Source organism: Adelges cooleyi, unplaced genomic scaffold (genome assembly GCF_023614345.1).
Source record: "Adelges cooleyi isolate 19-005CV unplaced genomic scaffold, UGA_ACOO_1.1 ACOO_flye_CR_arks_rails_tigmint_CR_PRNA_651, whole genome shotgun sequence".
NCBI classification, from domain to species: domain Eukaryota; kingdom Metazoa; phylum Arthropoda; class Insecta; order Hemiptera; family Adelgidae; genus Adelges; species Adelges cooleyi.
The window spans coordinates 10491838-10511119 of NW_026096352.1; the positions used below are offsets into that span (position 1 = coordinate 10491838).

The 19282-nt window shown below is 36.9% G+C and overlaps 1 protein-coding gene across 1 annotated transcript; it reads left to right on the forward strand.

Moving 5' to 3' along the window:
• Positions 1-3255: 3255 nt before the first annotated feature.
• On the forward strand, positions 3256-17993 carry LOC126844636 (protein Wnt-1). Its single transcript, XM_050582953.1, has 4 exons — positions 3256-3611; positions 8697-8968; positions 12784-13076; positions 16242-17993. The coding sequence occupies exons 1-4, from the start codon at positions 3502-3504 to the stop codon at positions 16875-16877; spliced, it is 1311 nt and encodes a 436-aa protein (XP_050438910.1). The 5' UTR covers positions 3256-3501; the 3' UTR covers positions 16878-17993.
• The last annotated feature ends 1289 nt before the right edge of the window (positions 17994-19282 follow it).

Genomic DNA, 19282 nt, shown 5'->3' on the forward strand with positions numbered 1-19282 from the left:
TATTTTTTTTCTTTTCATACAATTCCTAATGATTTTCCTGAAACTCTCAAATAATAAGTGATAACTACCATCTTGAGTTTATCAGCCAACTGCATCGAATGAACGTTTTAAGATTAACAATAATTTACGATGGAAGGCTTAGCCATGTACTCGCATGTAACAGCTGTGGAGAAATAAACTTTTTCAAAAATAAAGCTAAACCAAGTTATTGGTATTATGTTTGGCAAAATGAGACCTAGACAGATCCAGTTATCGTTTAACATCAAGAAGTAACACTCTTTTTACGCTTATATAATAGTATAAAGGATGATTTATTTAAGTGATCCACTCAGTATGTATATATTAGGGTTTAACAGCTATAGTAATTGAATTTTTATACAACGTGATTTCAATATTTCACAAAATGTTTACGTTTTTAAGCGTTATTCAAATTATTTAATCAAGCAATTAAATATCTTGGAGTTTACCTTGATGAAAAATTAACATGGAAAATGCACATAAATAAAAAGTTAAACGAAGCATACACACGATTGAAAATCGTATACCCCCTAATTAATTACAGCTCTACACTTCAGATCAAATGCTCACTTATAATATACACTTCAATAATAAGACCTTTAATAACATATGCATGCCCTATATGGGCAGCCGCATCCCAAACAAAAATTACAAAATTACAAACGATACAAAACAAATTTCTCAGAATAGCTCTTAAAGCTCCATGGTATATGCGAAACACACAACTCCACAACGACACTGGAATACCATACCTAACCACATGGATAAATGAACAATTTAAAAAATTTCATTCGAAACTAAACACAATAGAAGGAGCCCTTCACTTCAAAATTGGGAAAAGAACCAAAAACCGCCGACTAAAGCCACGTCTCCGACAAGATATCTTACTACCTCCAGAATCATCATCGTCATCTTCATCATCGGTATCATCAGATTAATGACCTAATTAAAACAACTCATAATTTATGTACAATTTGCTAAATTAAAATAATTTATAAATTATTTTATTACTCTATTATGCCTACCTAATTATGTAACTTATTAATTAATATATTGTAAAAACAAGATTATGTTGAAACAATTAAAATATAATAAATTAAAAAAAAATTATTTAATGTTATATCAAATTTTGACACCTAATGGATGTAAACATGTTTTTTTTAGCTATATGGGTATTGGGCTGCCAAAATATTTGCCACCCCCTTTCGAAAACTGAAATGACGCCATTAACAACAGCAGACAAATTAAATTTTGCCACAAACTCTATTCTCGAGAAAACTATAAAATAACGTATTCCATGATACGATATGCGTTCTTACTCGACCCGGGTCGCGGTCATAAAAGAAAATGAATAACTGAGATACACACGTACATATAAATATAGTAACACTATAAGTGTAGACCGTCGTCAAGCACGCGTGACCGGAACACACAATAATTAATAGAAGATGTGTGTAATATCAGCGCATATATCTGTCCGAGTGCGGCTGTGATAAAAAAAATATAAAAAGAATGTATGTATGTATGTATGTGTGTATGTATAATGTATATATTGTATATTATGCAACAATATAGTTATTGTATTCACACCGTTTATTGCTCGCACGGCGATGGAGGTAGGTAATATTATAGTTATTAGTATTTTATTTCTTCTTCTTCTTCTTAACACATTGTTGCATACACACTGTATGAGCATTGTCGCAAGGCGTTTTAATGTGTTTTTCGTGGTCAGCGGCGGCAAGAGTGTGCATACAATGAAAGAGTAAAAAAAAAAAAAAGGTGATGGAAAAAACCCTAATGAAATTACACTTCTACTCCGGAGGCGGCCGGACAGATAGGGCGAACAACCAAGTATCTTGTGATAGGTATACATACATAATAATAATATATTATACGCGTGAAGCCTCAAGTCTGATATATTATGTAGTTGCAAAATGTACGGCGTATTTTTTAATAGCACGCATGCATTGTACATTATTCGAAGTTGTACATATTTATTATGTATACATAATATATAATATGTATATTATAACAAACACAGTATTGTAAATTGGAAAATATTGGAAGAAATTGTAATTCTCCCATTCTGTTTGAATACCTATGCAAAGTTAATTATTTTTATAATAATTATTATGTATAAATAATCATTCTTATTTCGTTTAAATTGTATGGTTATTATTTGATTAAGATTTAGTTCCGAATGGTAGGTATTACAATATAGTTTATAGGCAACCTAGCGCCTGATTGTTGATAATAATTGGCCTTAATTTTCTATGTTTATTTCTCTAACAAGTAACATATTGTATGTTTCTCCGAATGTTTAGTGATAAAAACTCATAATAAAAAAAAAAGGATAAAGACAAAATATTTAATCTATCTATTTAATCAAAAACAAACACTTCGGTGCGAACATGTGGATAGTAAAAAAACTAGTTGAGGAAAATAGTGAAGTGGAAAACTAAACCAGTGAAACCGTATACAGCAAAAGTCCCGAGTATAGAGTTTTTATCATTTACCTATTTATTTCTATTAAGTGGCGTGTCTAGACGTGGAGTACATTCTTTCCAATATGCGCCATTTTATATTTATTATTCGTATACTACTAGTAATTAGTATGTGATATAATACGCATCGACGATAGATTTTCAAAACTATTTGTAAAAAATAACGAATTCTTTTTACATAATATAATATAGAAACAAGGAATAGAATGTTTTTTGTTATTTACATAAAAGAAACGTTAACAATACCGAGTTATCATATCATATTATAATATTATTATTGTTGTAAGTAGTTTTTGTACATACGCGTATTATAATATAACAAAGTGGCAATATATTATAATATTATATAGCCGTGTGCACATGCGGTATACTTACGCGTGTTGTCCGCCAAAAAGCGGCCGTATATATCTATATAGAGGATTTTAAGTATCGGTATTGGTGATAGGATTTTATATGTACATGTGTGTATTAATGTATGTGTGTGTGTATGTTCGTTGTGAGTTGTGAAGAAGGAAAAGAGGTACATGGGCGGTCGCTGCGGTTCAGCCGGGCCGGGAGATCCGCCCACCGAGATCGAGACGTGCGGGTGGATCCAACGTGGTCCACAACGGGGCGGACGCGCCGAAAGAGGTAGGAGGACGATGCGGTCCAAGGTTTTCCTGGTCGCCGTTGATCTCATTCACGATCAGTTGTCCTGCTCCGCCAGACCGGGGTGCGTTAACCAGAATAGAAATAGAATATAATAGATTTTTTTTTTTTTAAAAAAGACAAAATAATATTATCTACCGCATAAGATAGACCACGTAGCGTTGAAAATATTGCAAAACGTTTGACTTCGGTCGTGGTGTTCGCGTGTGATATCAAATTTGCGTTGAATTCGGTTCGTCGCATTGTCGTCGTCCGGGTGTTGTTTTTTTTTTTTTTTCCTGAAAATCGTGGGTTTTTAACAAAATTACAGTGGAGTTAGACATGTGATGACATGAAGGCGTCACTAGTGATTAATACGATTATCTTGGGCCTTGTGTTGGACGAGATTTCCCGGGCTTACGCCAAACACAGAGAAGGCAAATACAAAGGCACGCACTGGTGGTGAGTAAACGTTTTATTTCATTTTAAATGGCAACGATACGTTTATTATAAAATTTATTAAACACTATAACATCGTCTGATCAGTTAAATATCGTCGGTTTGTCGAATTCTCTACCATTCGGTACAGAATAATATTATTATTGTAATAGCAGATATAGGCTGATTAACTTAATTGAAATCAACCTAATGCTTACAAAGGCCACGTGGAATAAGCACAAAAAACCTAACATTAGCGTATGTTAACATCCGAATCGTACGAAAAATAAATAAATTAAATTTAAAAAAAACAACTTTACTTGTAAAATATCTAAATATTTATGACAAACTATATAGTTAATTATTAAATTTAAAAAAAGTATTAAATAAGCGTTTTCTTATCACATTCAATACTAATAATACAATTTGTTTGTTTAAATGTGTATAAATAGATAATTTCATCAAGATAGTATCTTCATTTACGAATTTGTTATTTGTTACGTTGGCATTTCTAATTAAATTTTGTATTGTACTCGTATTTATAACATTAAAACTTCAATAATATGTATAGGTATTTTGTTGCAAAAAAAAAAAGACGAAATTTTTTTAAAATTAAATTATTTCATTTATTTGTATTTATGGTTTTATGTTTACAAGGTATTTTTAATTGACATTTCAAATACAATTTTAAAATATAATTTATTGTGTAAGTTCAAATGAATGCGAAGAACATAATATAAATGTTTGTTTTTTTAAAACTAAAACTCAAGATTTAATAAATAAAATATTAATTAATGTGTCTCTTTTATTTAAAATATCCACACTTTATCTACCAAAATAAACATGAAAACGTTAGGGCCAACTTGATAGTTATGTGGGTTAAAAAATGTTCAAATTAATTATTAAATTTTAAGAATCATCATAAATCATAATACAATATTACAAAATTATCGAAGCACTAAATGCTATCTCTATTTAGTACAATATTATATCGGCGATAAGAATCTTGTTGGGCTTCTTTATATTTATGGAAATTCGATTGTATGCGATTTTTATGATTGTAATAAATTCATGTCACATTAGGATGATGGTTTTACGATAATCATACACTTATAATAGCAATGTACGACAAGACGATCTAGGGTGACTCAACCCGGGATATACTTAGAAACCGGAAGGAACAATACTAATAATGTGAATCATCTCGATAGGGTTTATTTGTCTACTGCGATAGTACAATACAGAGTGATTCATTTAACGGAAGACACTCATTTTCTTGGAAACAATTATTATTATACCTACTTCTATAGTTTTTCTTTTAGAAAACATTTTTATTTATGTTATTGTACACTCTTATAAAAATTACCAAATATTTATCTTTTTTAGTATTTTCCAGAGCACTATCGACTTATAAAATTTAAACGGAATCGTATTGTATTTAATAAACTTTTTAAAAAAAGAATAATATTTTGTTGACATATTTGACTAGTTGATAACCAGTTTTGAATAATTACTTTTAAAGTATTTGGAGCTTAAGTTTTAGAACGGGGGAAGAGTGGAATGTATTATTATTTTATCTGCACTCTCAACCGCACATAAACATTAAACATTTATAGTTTTTAAAGTAATTATACAAAACTGGTTATCGACCACTCAAAATATTGACAAGTTATTCTTTTTATATATTTTTATATTTTCTTTTTATAAGTTAATTAAATTCATACGTTCTCATTAAAATTTCAAAACTTGATAAGGGCTTTGGAAAATAATAAAATACTTCTTTACCGAAAAAAAAGAACGCCCTACGTTAAATGGATCACTCGGTATATGACGTACATAGATTATAAGGGTGAAAACACGTATACAATTTAAATAGGAGGAGGACATAAACGAGAATAATACCTGGGGCAAGGGTAAGACTGTTTTGTAATATCTGTATATATAAATACCGTCTAGATAGATTCGCGAAAGGCCCATTGTATGTTATATTTTAACAATACAGGAACGAGCCTGTTGAATGGCACCGGGGTACCCTATTGATATCAATTTGCGCACCGATAAGAAGCCCAAGTAAACGGTACAGTACGTTGTACAAAAAAAAGAAACCCAATCACTTGGTGCGTTCACATTATCCAGAACACTCCGCTTAGGTATTATTATTACTATATCTTAAACATAGTACAAAAAAATGTCGTATTTAAACAAATACAAAATTCTACAACAATACTATTGTTTATGCAATCTTTGCAGACTTAACAATATTTTGCATTCCGGCGGCGAGTAAAAATAATTATAAAATATAACCGCGTCTCCTATGCGTGTGTCGTTGAAGTCGCTTAGAAAAATCACTATTCACACTCGACATGATAATATATTATTATACAGGCGATAATAATAATAATAATGGTAGTAACGATGATATTAATATATAATGTAATAATTTCTCACGGCCCAGCGACACACACACACTAAAAAACGCAACCCCGGTCGTAAGTCGAAACGTTTATATGGATTTCTATATACATTATTATTACAGCTATCCTCTTCTCCCCCCCCCCTCGTATACTCGGTCGGGCTATCCTTCTTTTCCGGGTTAATCGACGACGATCATAATATATATTAGGTATATACGACCCGAACACTCGAAAAAAAAAACTAAGAATAATTATTATTATTACTACTATATGATTGAACTGCCGTATATGCACGTGTCCGCGGTAATAATCATTTAGCCGGCCACCAATACACTATACTATACTAATTACGGTACACTCTATAAGACGCTCGGTCGCCGCCGAAAAAAACTGCTCTGTACTGTTTTGTTAATTAATAATAACCGGCAGGACAACGGGTAAGCAGTAAGCTACTCAAGACCTAATAAACGTATAGGCAGTATATACCCATACTTGCTACACAGGTCCGGGCGGTTATTTTTTGGGTTTTTTTTTTTTTAATTTGAGAGCAAACGACGCCGAACTTAGACCGACCCTAATGACACCACCGACCCGGCCGCCGGTTACCATTTTAAGAATTCGTTCATTACGAATGAACGACGTTAAATATCAAGACAATCATTTTACTGTTAATTACGACCGTTGTGTATATATTTATTATTACATTACAATCTACCTTAATATTATACGTCAAACGTTTTCCTTGAATATCCTTCCCATTTGATCCCATGAAATGTAATAAAGTGCTAGAAAAGGCATGTGTATACGTCCAAATTGTATATTATGTTTAAATTATTTGCACTAAATAGATATGGAAGAACGAGCGAGAGAGACAGAGAGAGATCTAGTGAGAAAGGAGTGATAAACGACATTAGGAGGTCTAGTAAGAAAAAAAAATGTATAAAAAACAACGACAAAATATTATTATGTGGAAAAATGTCGACCGGAATAGGGTCGAAGGAGAGTGTACGGCGATTATTCCCACGGCGACAACTGTGGCCGATGATCGAGAAGAGCTGATAGCATAGCAACGACAGGCTAGATAGAACACCGAGCTAGCCTCGTATAAAGTGTCCGGTGGTGATACCATAAATTATACCTGAACGGACAAAAACAAAACAAATTTATAAAAAAATAAATACACCCGTACAGATGTAGCAACCAGAGAGAGAGCGAGAGAGAAGAAGAAAACGAGTTATGAATATAATATCACTTTGCCCGCCTTTATTATATATGTACATATGTATATTATGTGTGTGTATGGTACATTTTTTTTTCGTTTATACACGAGTAAACGTCTACCGCGGACACATTCCTACGACGCCGCCACCGCCGTTGCCGATTTATCTTTTATCTCTTGAACGCGTCAACAGTTATAATATCGTCGTGCCTAGGTATAGGTAGTACAATAATCGCCTTCTTTAAGAAACGAAAAAAAAAATATTATATATATTTATTAAAAATAAAAATTTACTAAATTACGCCGTTGTCACGTCCGCGCGTACAGTGTTTGCATGCTCTGGACGCGTAAAAAAAACTCTCACTAAATAATTGCTTTTATCTAGTATTACGACACTTATGTATTCGGTCCTGTCTCGAAAATTGCACAAAAACACAGAACCGTTCAACTGTACACGAGTATTGGCCACGCTATTTAACAGCGTGAGGACAACTTTCTCATCGGCGGCGGCCATTGCAATTGCGTCTGACGCGAAAGGTCTTTTTACCTTTGTTTAAAAAAATCCTTCTTGTAACTTCTTTGAAACTCCGAAAAACAAAAAAATCGATTGATAAACATTAGTACGGTTACATACAGTAATACTTGACTGCGGTGTCGTCAGCAGCACTCGAGGTGGCGCCCCGTTTGGCAATCGCATTTTTCACAAAGCTTCGGTAACAGATTTATATTAACGCGAGTACACGCACCACAACGTTTAATTTTGTTTACAACTTAATCCGACCAAATGCTAAAAGTAAATGTGGACAATAATTATAATAATATAATACTATTTACGGAGTGTCGCCGTGTTTGTCCATTATAAAACGCGACATCTCGATCGTCGCCAGACATGATGTACACAATATACAAATATACATCTCGAGTACTCTCTACTAAATACTTAAACACACACACACACATGCATAGGTATATATTGTTCGTACAAGTATTTATACTCGGCCAGTCACATCACATTGTCCGCAGCCGGCACGTCAATAATCCGTCGTCCTATTCACTCTCGAGGAGTTGCACATCACTCCGTCGTCAAAGTGTTGTTGACATAATATACTGTTGTCATCCAAGACGGTGACGGCTATCGGTTATATTAATATTATGATGTACCCTGTGCACATATTATATGCACTTATATACACTGACACAGACTTACACACACACACACAGGCTGTAGCACGCGAGAGGTCGTTGGGATCGTAAAGGAGCCACTTGAAAAGTGACGTCGCTTGGTTCTGTGTGAAGTAATATTTATAATAATATGTACTACACGTGATAATAGCGTCTCCGACGACTATAACCGTAAGCTATGTTTTACAAAAAAAAGACACATTTACCCACAATGTGTGTTACGATTATGTTATTGTTGTATTACTCTATCTGTTTTTTTAATAATTAACTAATTGGGTTTTCTCCATTCCACAGGGGCATCGCTAAAGCTGGCGAACCGAATAATCTGGCGCCAGTCACTTCCGTCACTCCGGGTCTTATGTTCATGGACGCTTCCTCGATGACACTTTTGAGGAACAAGCAAAGGCGGATGATACGCGAAAACCCGGGCGTTCAGCTGGCTATCAGCCGGGGCGTCAACATGGCGCTACAAGAATGCCAACACCAGTTCCGGAATAGACGGTGGAACTGTTCCACCAAAAACTTCTTGACCGGCAAGAATTTGTTCGGCAAAATCGTCGACCGCGGTAAGGACGGGCTTTAAATAGCAGCATTTGTACTTATTTCCATATATAAATTACACCGCAAGTTATAGATAAAACATCAAAAGCTTTTACCCAGGAAAAATGTTCGCTGATGACCTGGGACTAGTTTTGTTGTTTAATTTTTTTTTTTTTGAAGGGGGTGGGCACTAGAGGTTGTCCGAATAAAAACACTATCTATACTCAAACCGTTTGACTTACTCGCAATAGTAGGGTTCCGTATTGAGCACTAACATTTTTTTTTTTTTATCTAGGCTCTTCTTATTTACCGATAAATCATTTTGAGCGCGTCAACCCTTTGCATCTACAATTATTTCCGTCTTAAGTTTAATTCACACTACGACAGTGTTTTATTAGGATTTACGAAGTACGAAACACTTAAGAGCGTGGAAACACAGTTTTTAGTAAATAAGTAAACGGTAGTGTAAGATGTTCTAGATATCTACGGTTACTTATCTATTTTTCATTTCGTTTCCATTAAATAGATAGTGATTTGTTGTTCTGACAGTCAACTTGTCTTGTCTAACTAAATTAGGTACATTACTAAACTATTCTCGGCTGAAATGGTCTGTTCGCTCTACGATTAGCTATACAGTAAAACATAAAATGTTTTAGTCACTCGACTAAAACACAGGCGTAGTGTTAACATAAGCCGCATCAACCTCTGCAGTTAATTTAGTGTAACTATATTTAAAGCATATTATTTTGTCGTACACACATTGACCTCCTCGTCACTGACACTCCTCTTTGGGGCGCCTGCAGTGGTGTCGTCGGTGTGTATATTTACTATGTTTTTTATTAACCCGTTCTCGCGGCTACCACATGCATGTATTGTACGCATACACCGCTATGGCGCTATCATGTACAATTTATTTTTTTTACAAAAACACAGCTGAGAGAGTTAATAACGATTGCAATCACCGTGTAATACACATACACGCACGTGTTGGACACTCGGTAGTCGGTGCGGTTTTTTTAATTTTATATTTTACATAATTATTCGACAATAATGCGCGGTAGAATGTGACACGCGTGTGTCTGTAAGTTTGTAAAATAAACGCCACTTATTCAAGTGAGATGGATCAGCATAAACGCCGGTAATGTCAACAGTCAACGGCCTGGACGAGTCGGCAATGCTAGACCACTGTGGTCGCCATAATATTTCCGTACGGATGTCGGAAGACTAAAAATAATAACAATAATTTAACGTCCGTTTTACATGTTTTTTAAGCCAACGACGAGTAAAAAAAAATACTATCATATTATAATAATTTATATTAATAATTTCTCTAGCACGGGCGGTGATAAATTTCAATGCCCAAACCCGTCACGACAGTCCATGCGCTAATTTCCATAACATCATCATATTATCATCATATACATACAGCGTTTATCACATTAACTTTATTACCGTCAAACTCTAGAGCCTCTGTATGTATTTACATAATAATATAATATTCAAAATATTTTTTGGCATAGTATCATATTAGATGCGTATCTCGTGTAATAATTATTAACAACATAAAACATATAACATCCTCTATCCAGTAAAATAATATGTTCGTCATAATTATCACGGGTACGTTATATAACTTTGTATAGTTATAATAATATATATATTTTAGGTATGCAACGTTGAAAGAATGGGTGGGGGGGGTAATCATTTGGTTCATCTATATCAGCTGTATGCAGTGATCGTTTGGTTTGATTTAAATGTATAATTTTAAATAATTTCCAACACTCCAAGCAAAAAACATGTATATATATAATTTTTGAAAAACAGTCGTGAGTGTCATCGTGATTCTCAGCGTCGTATAGTGCTTAACCGGTGGTACTTTGTTTTTAATGATTTAAGAATTTTCTCATGTTGTTATCTTTTAACTTAAAAAAAAAACAGAAATATTTTTTAATAGCATTTTAGCTTCGATGCAAAGCGGAGAAGGTATTGGTTTTACTCTGATGTGTGTTTTTTTTGCTGAGAACGTTTTTATTACTAGCAGAGAATACGTGTGCCACTACAGTTTTCTTGTGTGTGTGTGTTTGTGTGTGTATACAACTGTTTGGATAGGCCTGGGGTTGCTGTGGATAGAATTATTACCTATCACATATTTATGGGAATAAGTGTCGCGTGGGGGCGAGCTCGACGGCCAGGAGTTTAAGCGCATGGTGTTGACACTAAACGGACCACACGGTCGCCGGTATAATGATAATAATAATATAATATATTATATTATTATAATATGTGGATTATTAGTAGACTAATAACGTCGTCGTCGTCGTCGTGGGGTTTCCTGTGGAGTAACGAATTCGTCGGCTGCCGCCGACAGTGTGTATTATTTATTACACGAGACTTAAGATTGTAGTTATACCTAATAATAATATTATATAGAAAGACTTTCCGCCAGAGCCTCGCAGTAGAAACCGGTCGAATAATAATTATTATTGTTTGTCGGCCGCAAGGGAAAAAAACAAATTGACTTTGCTGGATCAAAATGAATTCCGAGGTAAAGTCTCTTTTGCATTTTTTCCAATATTGTGCATTCCTTGCTGCGATCACTACCACCGGACCACAGTGTACGGTTATCCGGTCCACTGTAATAATTGTCGGGCAAGGCAAGGGTGTGTGTGTGTGTGTGTGAGAGCTACTTACTTATTTTACCACGATGATTTCATACGTCTCCCGGCAGCTAACTATTGTTACCGTTTTCCCGTAAATCGCACGGCTACTTTAGTGTTTCCATTGAGAGGGCCTGCCAAGATATTTGACACTGTAATATATTATACATTTTTTTTTTGCCCTTTTCCACGGGTAATTATGTCCGATTATCGTCCGTCAGAGCGAAACGTCCCCAGAGAACAATGTATATGTATATATATATATTATATCCGTACACCCCGCTGGTAGACGGAAACTTTTGACAGGGCGATGATCGCGGGTCGAAGGATGCAAGGAGGCGGACGCGAAAAATACTAGTAGCGCCTGTATGTGGTTTGTCCGGCCCGCGGTGGTGACGGTGACACAATGGACAGCCGGAGATTATGTTGTTGTTATATTATTATTGTATACGTATAATGTACACGTTTTATACGTATATATATACATAAGTATCGTCAGCCCGGCGTCCGCGGGGGGGTGTCATCGTTTGTCCGGAATGGAGGAGAGAGAGAGAGAGATATATATGATTTTCTCTGCTGTATAATATATTATATTCTTTAAAACTCATAACGCACAGTTAGTGCCGTAGTGCGCGCGAAGACTACCTGCGGGCGAGGGATGATTTCTTTATTATTATTTCTTTTACTTTTTTTTTTCCCCATTCCTCTTCACCTCTTTCTTGGGCGATTCGCAACGCAGCGTTGGTGGCTCGGCCGTCCGACCGACCGTATCGACCGTGACGGTCCTCGTACACTGTAAAATAATAATATATACATACATACATATTATATATCACAAAATAGACCATATATTATACATATAGTCTATAGGTAGGGCTGTTCACGCGCTCCCACGGTGCGTTACGGATGCTCCCGTCTCGTATACGTGAAACGCCCGTCCGTTATCGTTATAATGTCTATTATACGCGCTTAATCTTGCGATTAGATTTCTTTTTTTTTCGCCCCGTTCGAACGGGGGTGGTCGTCGACGGTTTTCGGCCCCCCGTCCATTCACGTGCAGAATTTGTCGCTAAAATGTCTATTATCACGTCGTGTAACATATTATTATTACTGTATAGGAAAATTATTATTATCGTTATAAAATACATCATGTTTCATATTATTATTATTATTGTCTTTTGCAGGTTTCAGAGAGACTGCGTTCATCTACGCCATCACCAGCGCCGGTGTAACGCACGCCGTGTCCAGGGCTTGTGCCGAGGGTGTGATCGAGACGTGCACGTGCGACACTACCCACCAAAGACGAGGCCCTTACATACAGAACTCGGTGCCCGGCGTCAAGGACTGGGAATGGGGAGGCTGCTCGGACAACATAGACTTTGGGTACAAGTTCGCCAGAATGTTCGTGGACACGGGCGAACGGGGTCGGAGTCTCCGTGAGAAAATGAATCTACACAACAACGAAGCCGGTCGAATGGTGAGTGCACGTTGATGTTATAAAACTGGCTTGGAACTAAAAATATATAGAATATCCTAATTGGTACGAACCCCAGAAAATCATAAATATCACTATCGTGTCAGGTCTTTGACTTATTTTCCGTTTGCAAATACGTTCCAATATCTCTGGGTAACTTCCACAACGGCCTGTACGGGCATTTATTCACTAAGTCGACGGGGGTTATAAGGAATTATAAAAAGAATCCCTGTAGTAAATAAATAGATTTTCGACACACGGCTACGGCAACTTGAACAATTTTTCTCGTACAATGTTTTCTTTTTATACAATAATAATATGTTGTGGCGGCTATTGCACTGTACAAACAATATAATATTAATATTATACAGCGTTGCAGTACCGGTCCAGACCAAGCCGGTGTGGCGGGGAACACAAAAGCGTCGGGAAATTTTCCCAAAAAACGTTTTAACAGATATTTGTCGCATGAACGGCCCCGCCGCATAGTAGTTTGATTAGTCGTTTGGTATGCGGTTTTTATTATTCATTTTTGTATAACGCGTCTAATCCTCTACCGCGGTGCCGGCGTGTTGCTGCCGTTAACTACCGGTTCGCGGCATAATAACCACGACAATAATGCGTTGCTGTTGGTCAAACACCGCGTAGCCGAAAATATCAAAAAATTTCAAATTTTTGGCGACCATGTAGGTACACCACCGGCCGTAAATTAAACGGATAATTAAAAACAAAAAACAAATCAAAACGCGACTCAATGGAGGTCGTTTATACGTTTTAGATTTAGTTATATTATGCAAGTAGAAAGCGGCGCGGTGGAGCAGCGGGGGCGCACGATACAATATAACGCGCGTTTACATTGTTTTGGTTTTTCGACTAACGTACGTAATATATTACGTTTGATATTCTCCACCGACACCGTGTGGTCCTGGCGCGTGAGAGAACCGGGAACTGTATCTAAATAGATTTGTGTGCGCGTACACGAGAACCGCGTTCGGGCCGCGGTATATAATTCATGTTTATTAAACGCCGTCGTGAGAGGTGGGTAACCGAACGTTGGAGGGGAAACGCGGGCAGGGCATCGCCGTACGACGTGACCGGCATCCATCACGATGACCGCGTGTGCCGTACCCGCCGCCGCCGCGTAAGCGGCTCGCACGATAACCGTATAATAGTAATAAGCGGCCGGTTTCGCTACGCTCGCAGTACCGTGACCAAAACGACGGGCCACCCACACGCGTTGTGCTCGCCGACCACTGCCGCAATGGCTGCCGCTGCGCGAGCTTTGGCCGGCCAAACAAATATAATAATGATAATATAGCCCTGTAATATTATGAAGGCATACGCCTATATATTTTATATATTGTACTTTATATGTCAAAATTCAACTTTGGGATTTTACTGTAAGTCGGTATTTTGAAAAACACTAATTTTAAGTTTCAAGGGATTTAGTATTCAAAGCCCCCCCTTCCCCCGATTCCAGCCAATGGCCCAAACAAAACTTTTATACTCCAACACATAATACAATATAGGTATAGTCCAACTCGGATAATAATTATTCGTAGACCTCGGGACGTGTACACAAAGCGAGTTCTATGATAAAACCGAATTCGCGTTGTAGAATGCCTTTTACTGAGGAAGCCAAATGGAATGTAACACATTTTATTCCCTCTTATCGGCCGCGTTGTCTGATCGAATTGCTTACCGCGCAGTCGAGCAGACTGTAAGGTATTTGTCTCTCTAAACACTCAACTAATATAAAAGCGATTGCGATGGCTCCTACACGTACACACTTTTAGCTGATTCGATACCGTTGTTTTGACATCATATGCTAATTGGCACTCAGACGCGCTGTTGCTTTTAATTAATAACCGTTTTGTTATCTATCACGGTCGGCCGTTGGAATTCCCGGGCAGCGACCGGTCACTTGGCGGACATGATACAGCGGTATAGAAGAGACACACGGTGACAGTGCTTTGCGGCTATTGTGTATACACTAAGCGTAGGCGCGCGGGTATGAAATAATATAAGATAATAATGCGAGCGAGCGGTATAAATTCAAATGCAACGGACGGGGTACAAGTAGAAGAAAAAACAACCGACATAGTACCTATAATAATATAGCGGAGAAGAACAGCTCCGGTGTGCGCGGTCGGAAGGAAGGAGTGATGATGTCGCGAAAACGGTCACCAACGAAGAGGCATAATATAATAGATAATCGGGCCCATTGAAAACGGCGTGTTCAATAAATTTATATTAAGACAGTCCGGCGCAGCTTTGATCGATGATCGTCAGTCTGCAATTGTCTTTGCACGAACGAGATTCGAGTCCGCAACGGGGGTGGAGAGAACGAGGCGACGGGCAACCGCACTGTATATGTTATATTATTATAATGTGTATTTGCTAGGTATAATAATATTATGCTGCTGCTGCTTTGGCATGCCACTGGTCGGCATCACGTTACAACACCGACCGGTATACGTGTAGAATAATTGACATTACAATACGCCGGCAATAATTTTTTTAGCTTTCACCCCGCGTTTGACACTGTCAATTATATGATCCGCAACGGAAACATGACGTTTCTATAGGCTTTTATATCTTATCGCACGTTGTCCCTCAGGTCCTCGTTTGACGTTCCGTATGATCGCACAGTCCATGACAACTTGTTATGCCACGTCCGGTCTAATTGCACTGATATTATGACGGCATCCGATTAGAGTTGGCTATAGTTATCATAATATTCGCAGTGGTCGGTAAAATATATCGGTATAGGTATACGCAATAGGATCACCCATGTGTGTTGTGATTTTCTAAAAGGCTATTGAATATTCTCAAGAATATGCTAGATTAAAATTAAAAAATGCGAACGTGTCGTTAGAAGAGTTATTTGCTGTTACGCAACATCAATCCCAATATCGAATAATTCCTTAAGCGTTTCAACGTAGGCAGGAGTAAAGAAAATTTACATGTATACATTAGTGTCAATACGAATAAGGCTTGACAAACAATTGACGAGTGTACTTATTTATTATTATTAATGACCACCTTCCATGTTTATTGACATTGATATTATATACCTATTATTATTATTATCATCATCATTTTGTGGCTTTCGGTAACGTTTAATTCATATTTTAACTAATCTTGAATGTTTTTCTTTTGTGTTCACAGCACGTTCAGTCCGAGATGAAACAAGAGTGCAAGTGTCACGGTATGTCCGGTTCGTGCACGGTCAAGACGTGCTGGATGAGACTACCCAACTTCCGGTTGATCGGCGACAACCTCAAAGACAGGTTCGACGGTGCGTCCCGCGTGATGGTCGGCAACGCGGGCGGACTGCGGCGTCTCCGTCGCAAGGACAACGCGCAAAACAAGCACTACGAACACCGTGCGCTGTCGGACGACCTGAACGGCGGCCGAGACGACCATGGTCAGCTGGACGCCGGCGCGGACGGAGTCGGAAACGGTGGCGATAACGGCGGTGGCGGTGGCAGGAGTCGGTACAGCTTCCAGCTGAAACCGTACAACCCGGAACTGAAGGCGCCCGGAACCAAGGACCTGGTGTACCTGGAACCGTCGCCGGGCTTTTGCGAACCAAACTCTCGGCTGGGCATACTCGGCACGCACGGACGCGTTTGCAACGAATCGTCCATCGGTGTGGACGGCTGCGACCTGATGTGCTGCGGCCGCGGTTACAAAACCCACCAGGCTCTGGTGTCGGAACGGTGTAACTGCACCTTCCTGTGGTGCTGCGAGGTCAAATGCAACATTTGCCAGTACCGGAAAACCATTAACACGTGCCTGTGAGAAAAGCGGACAAGCGTACCCCAAACCGGCCAACCCCACCGTTCGTCCATTCCTAATTGTACGCGCATAAACGTAAGTCTCTTCGTTAAACTCTCTCTCTCTGTCTCTCTGTTTTTCTACCTTTTGCCCAATCTATGTTATATTCGTGTCTGTTTCTGTTTGTTTCTCGCTTTAATGATATTTATGATAATATAATACAATTCCTTTGCACCAGCACTCGCATACAAAGTTTTACAATATTCACTAAAGTATCATAAAATAAATAGTAATATTCTTATTAATGTATAATTGTATAATATAGAATAAATATTTCATAGGCTTTACTCTTAATATTACATAGCCCGAGTGTTATCTATTTATAGATAGCACAAGTTTTAACTAATAATTATAACTTATGTATTCTTTAAAAAAAAAATGTATAATAGCTATAATTTACAAATTAAATAGTAATTGTCTAATTTATATAATACACAGTTGAATAAGTGTTCCCAAAGTATGGAATGCTGTTTTTTTTTATAAATTATTTACTCTCGCTGGCAAAGCGATACAACGTTGTATTTGTTTATTCGATAGACAAGCGGTATGTTTCATTTGGAAAACGTTATGTATTATTTTTTTTTTAAGTAAAATGATTTAAAAATGAAAAAAAAAATAACATTTGTGATTAGTTATACGATTATAAACTCTAATAACTATTTAGTTATTACATTATATAATATATAACATAATATTATATATATTATTTATAAACAAATTTAGTTCCTTTAGCTATGTATTTTTTTCTATTTTTGAAATTGAAAATAAATTTCACTTGTATAAAAAGTCATCCTATAGTGTGTGTACATATTTTATAAATATTTATAGTCGATAAAATATATTGTATACTGACAAGTACATTATTTGTACATATTATACCTTTTTTTTTTAAATTAATTTTTATTTTTAAGTAATTATTTATTGTATCGTTTAAGTTATTTAATTACTCGGTTGCGGCCGACAACGGGAAACGAACGAATCGTCAAACGAGATTTTCCTATTGTACCTATTACGATAATACATTTATTATTATTTTTATTATGTTTTTGTGTAAATATATGTTTTTGTATTATTCTTGTACGAGCCTAGTTTTCATTTTTGACTCCGTCAATAATCCTTTCGTTACGAACGAGAAGGCTGTCCTTGGAGACGGTCCCGGTTTAATGAAATAAAGTATACAAATAAAAAATAATATACCAAACGCGACTTTTTTCTCCGTTCCATCTCACGGGACATATTACAATATACAAACGGTTAATAATTACACCACCGACGTTGTCAAGGTTCTCCTCGCAAGAACGGACGGTATCTTTTATTTTATGTTATTCTCTGCTCTAACGAAATGCATACGCGGCCTCCGCGGACGACAATCGCATCGACAATAATAATATGTGGTGTATAATATAATACATGTATACATGTATTTGTAATCGCAGTAGACGAGCAGCGGATAATATGTAGAAAAACGCATATGTAGATTTATAATGCGCCTATTCTGCTGTATGTGTGTGTGTGTGTACATGAGTATATAATCATATGCATATTATACACACAAAACAGCAGCAACAGCAGCCGACAGGTTCGACAACCGTCGCGGTCGTCGTTCATTGTGTTAACTCGTCGTGATAACGTTTCACGTTGAAGGCTAATCGCCTTATGTGTCTGAGATCCAGTCCTGCAGTGGTACATGCACTTGCACATAATAATAATAATAATAATATGTATAAGCTCGAGAACACACGGGGACAACTACGATTCGGTCGATGCCAATAACAACCAAGTAATGGGTACAGCCAGAGAAACCGTCGGATCGCATAAATAAGTCGATCAATATTACCACTGGCAAGGTCGAGCAAGTTAATTGATGGTTAATATAGTATACTCACTTCGTGTAGTCGAATAAAACATATCATTTATATCATCTGACAAAGTTAAAGTTTTATACAACTTTCTTAAAGTTACCTCAACAATGCGCGTTAACACCCTGTCTCGATTTTCTAACGGTTTCCTGTATGATATTATAATCCACAATGTGGGTCACTTAAATCGCGTGTAATGCAAAACGAATTAAACCGTTAAAAAGAGTGAAGAAAATAAAAGCCAAATCATATTACTATAACAATCTACTTAAACGCTTATGTTTCAAGCGGAAATCGCATTACCAGCAAATTCCATTGATAAATCATCTTTGGTAGTTCTGACGGGCAGCCATATCTAATTTGACGTTCATATTCTTGGTACATATAATTGTGGAGTCTTAGTTAAATTAACAGTAAACTGGGTAATCTATACAGCTATTATAGGTGGCACTTCCGTGACGCTAGTAGGTATCACAACAACAAGCTGAAGAAACACACATAGTGTGCAGC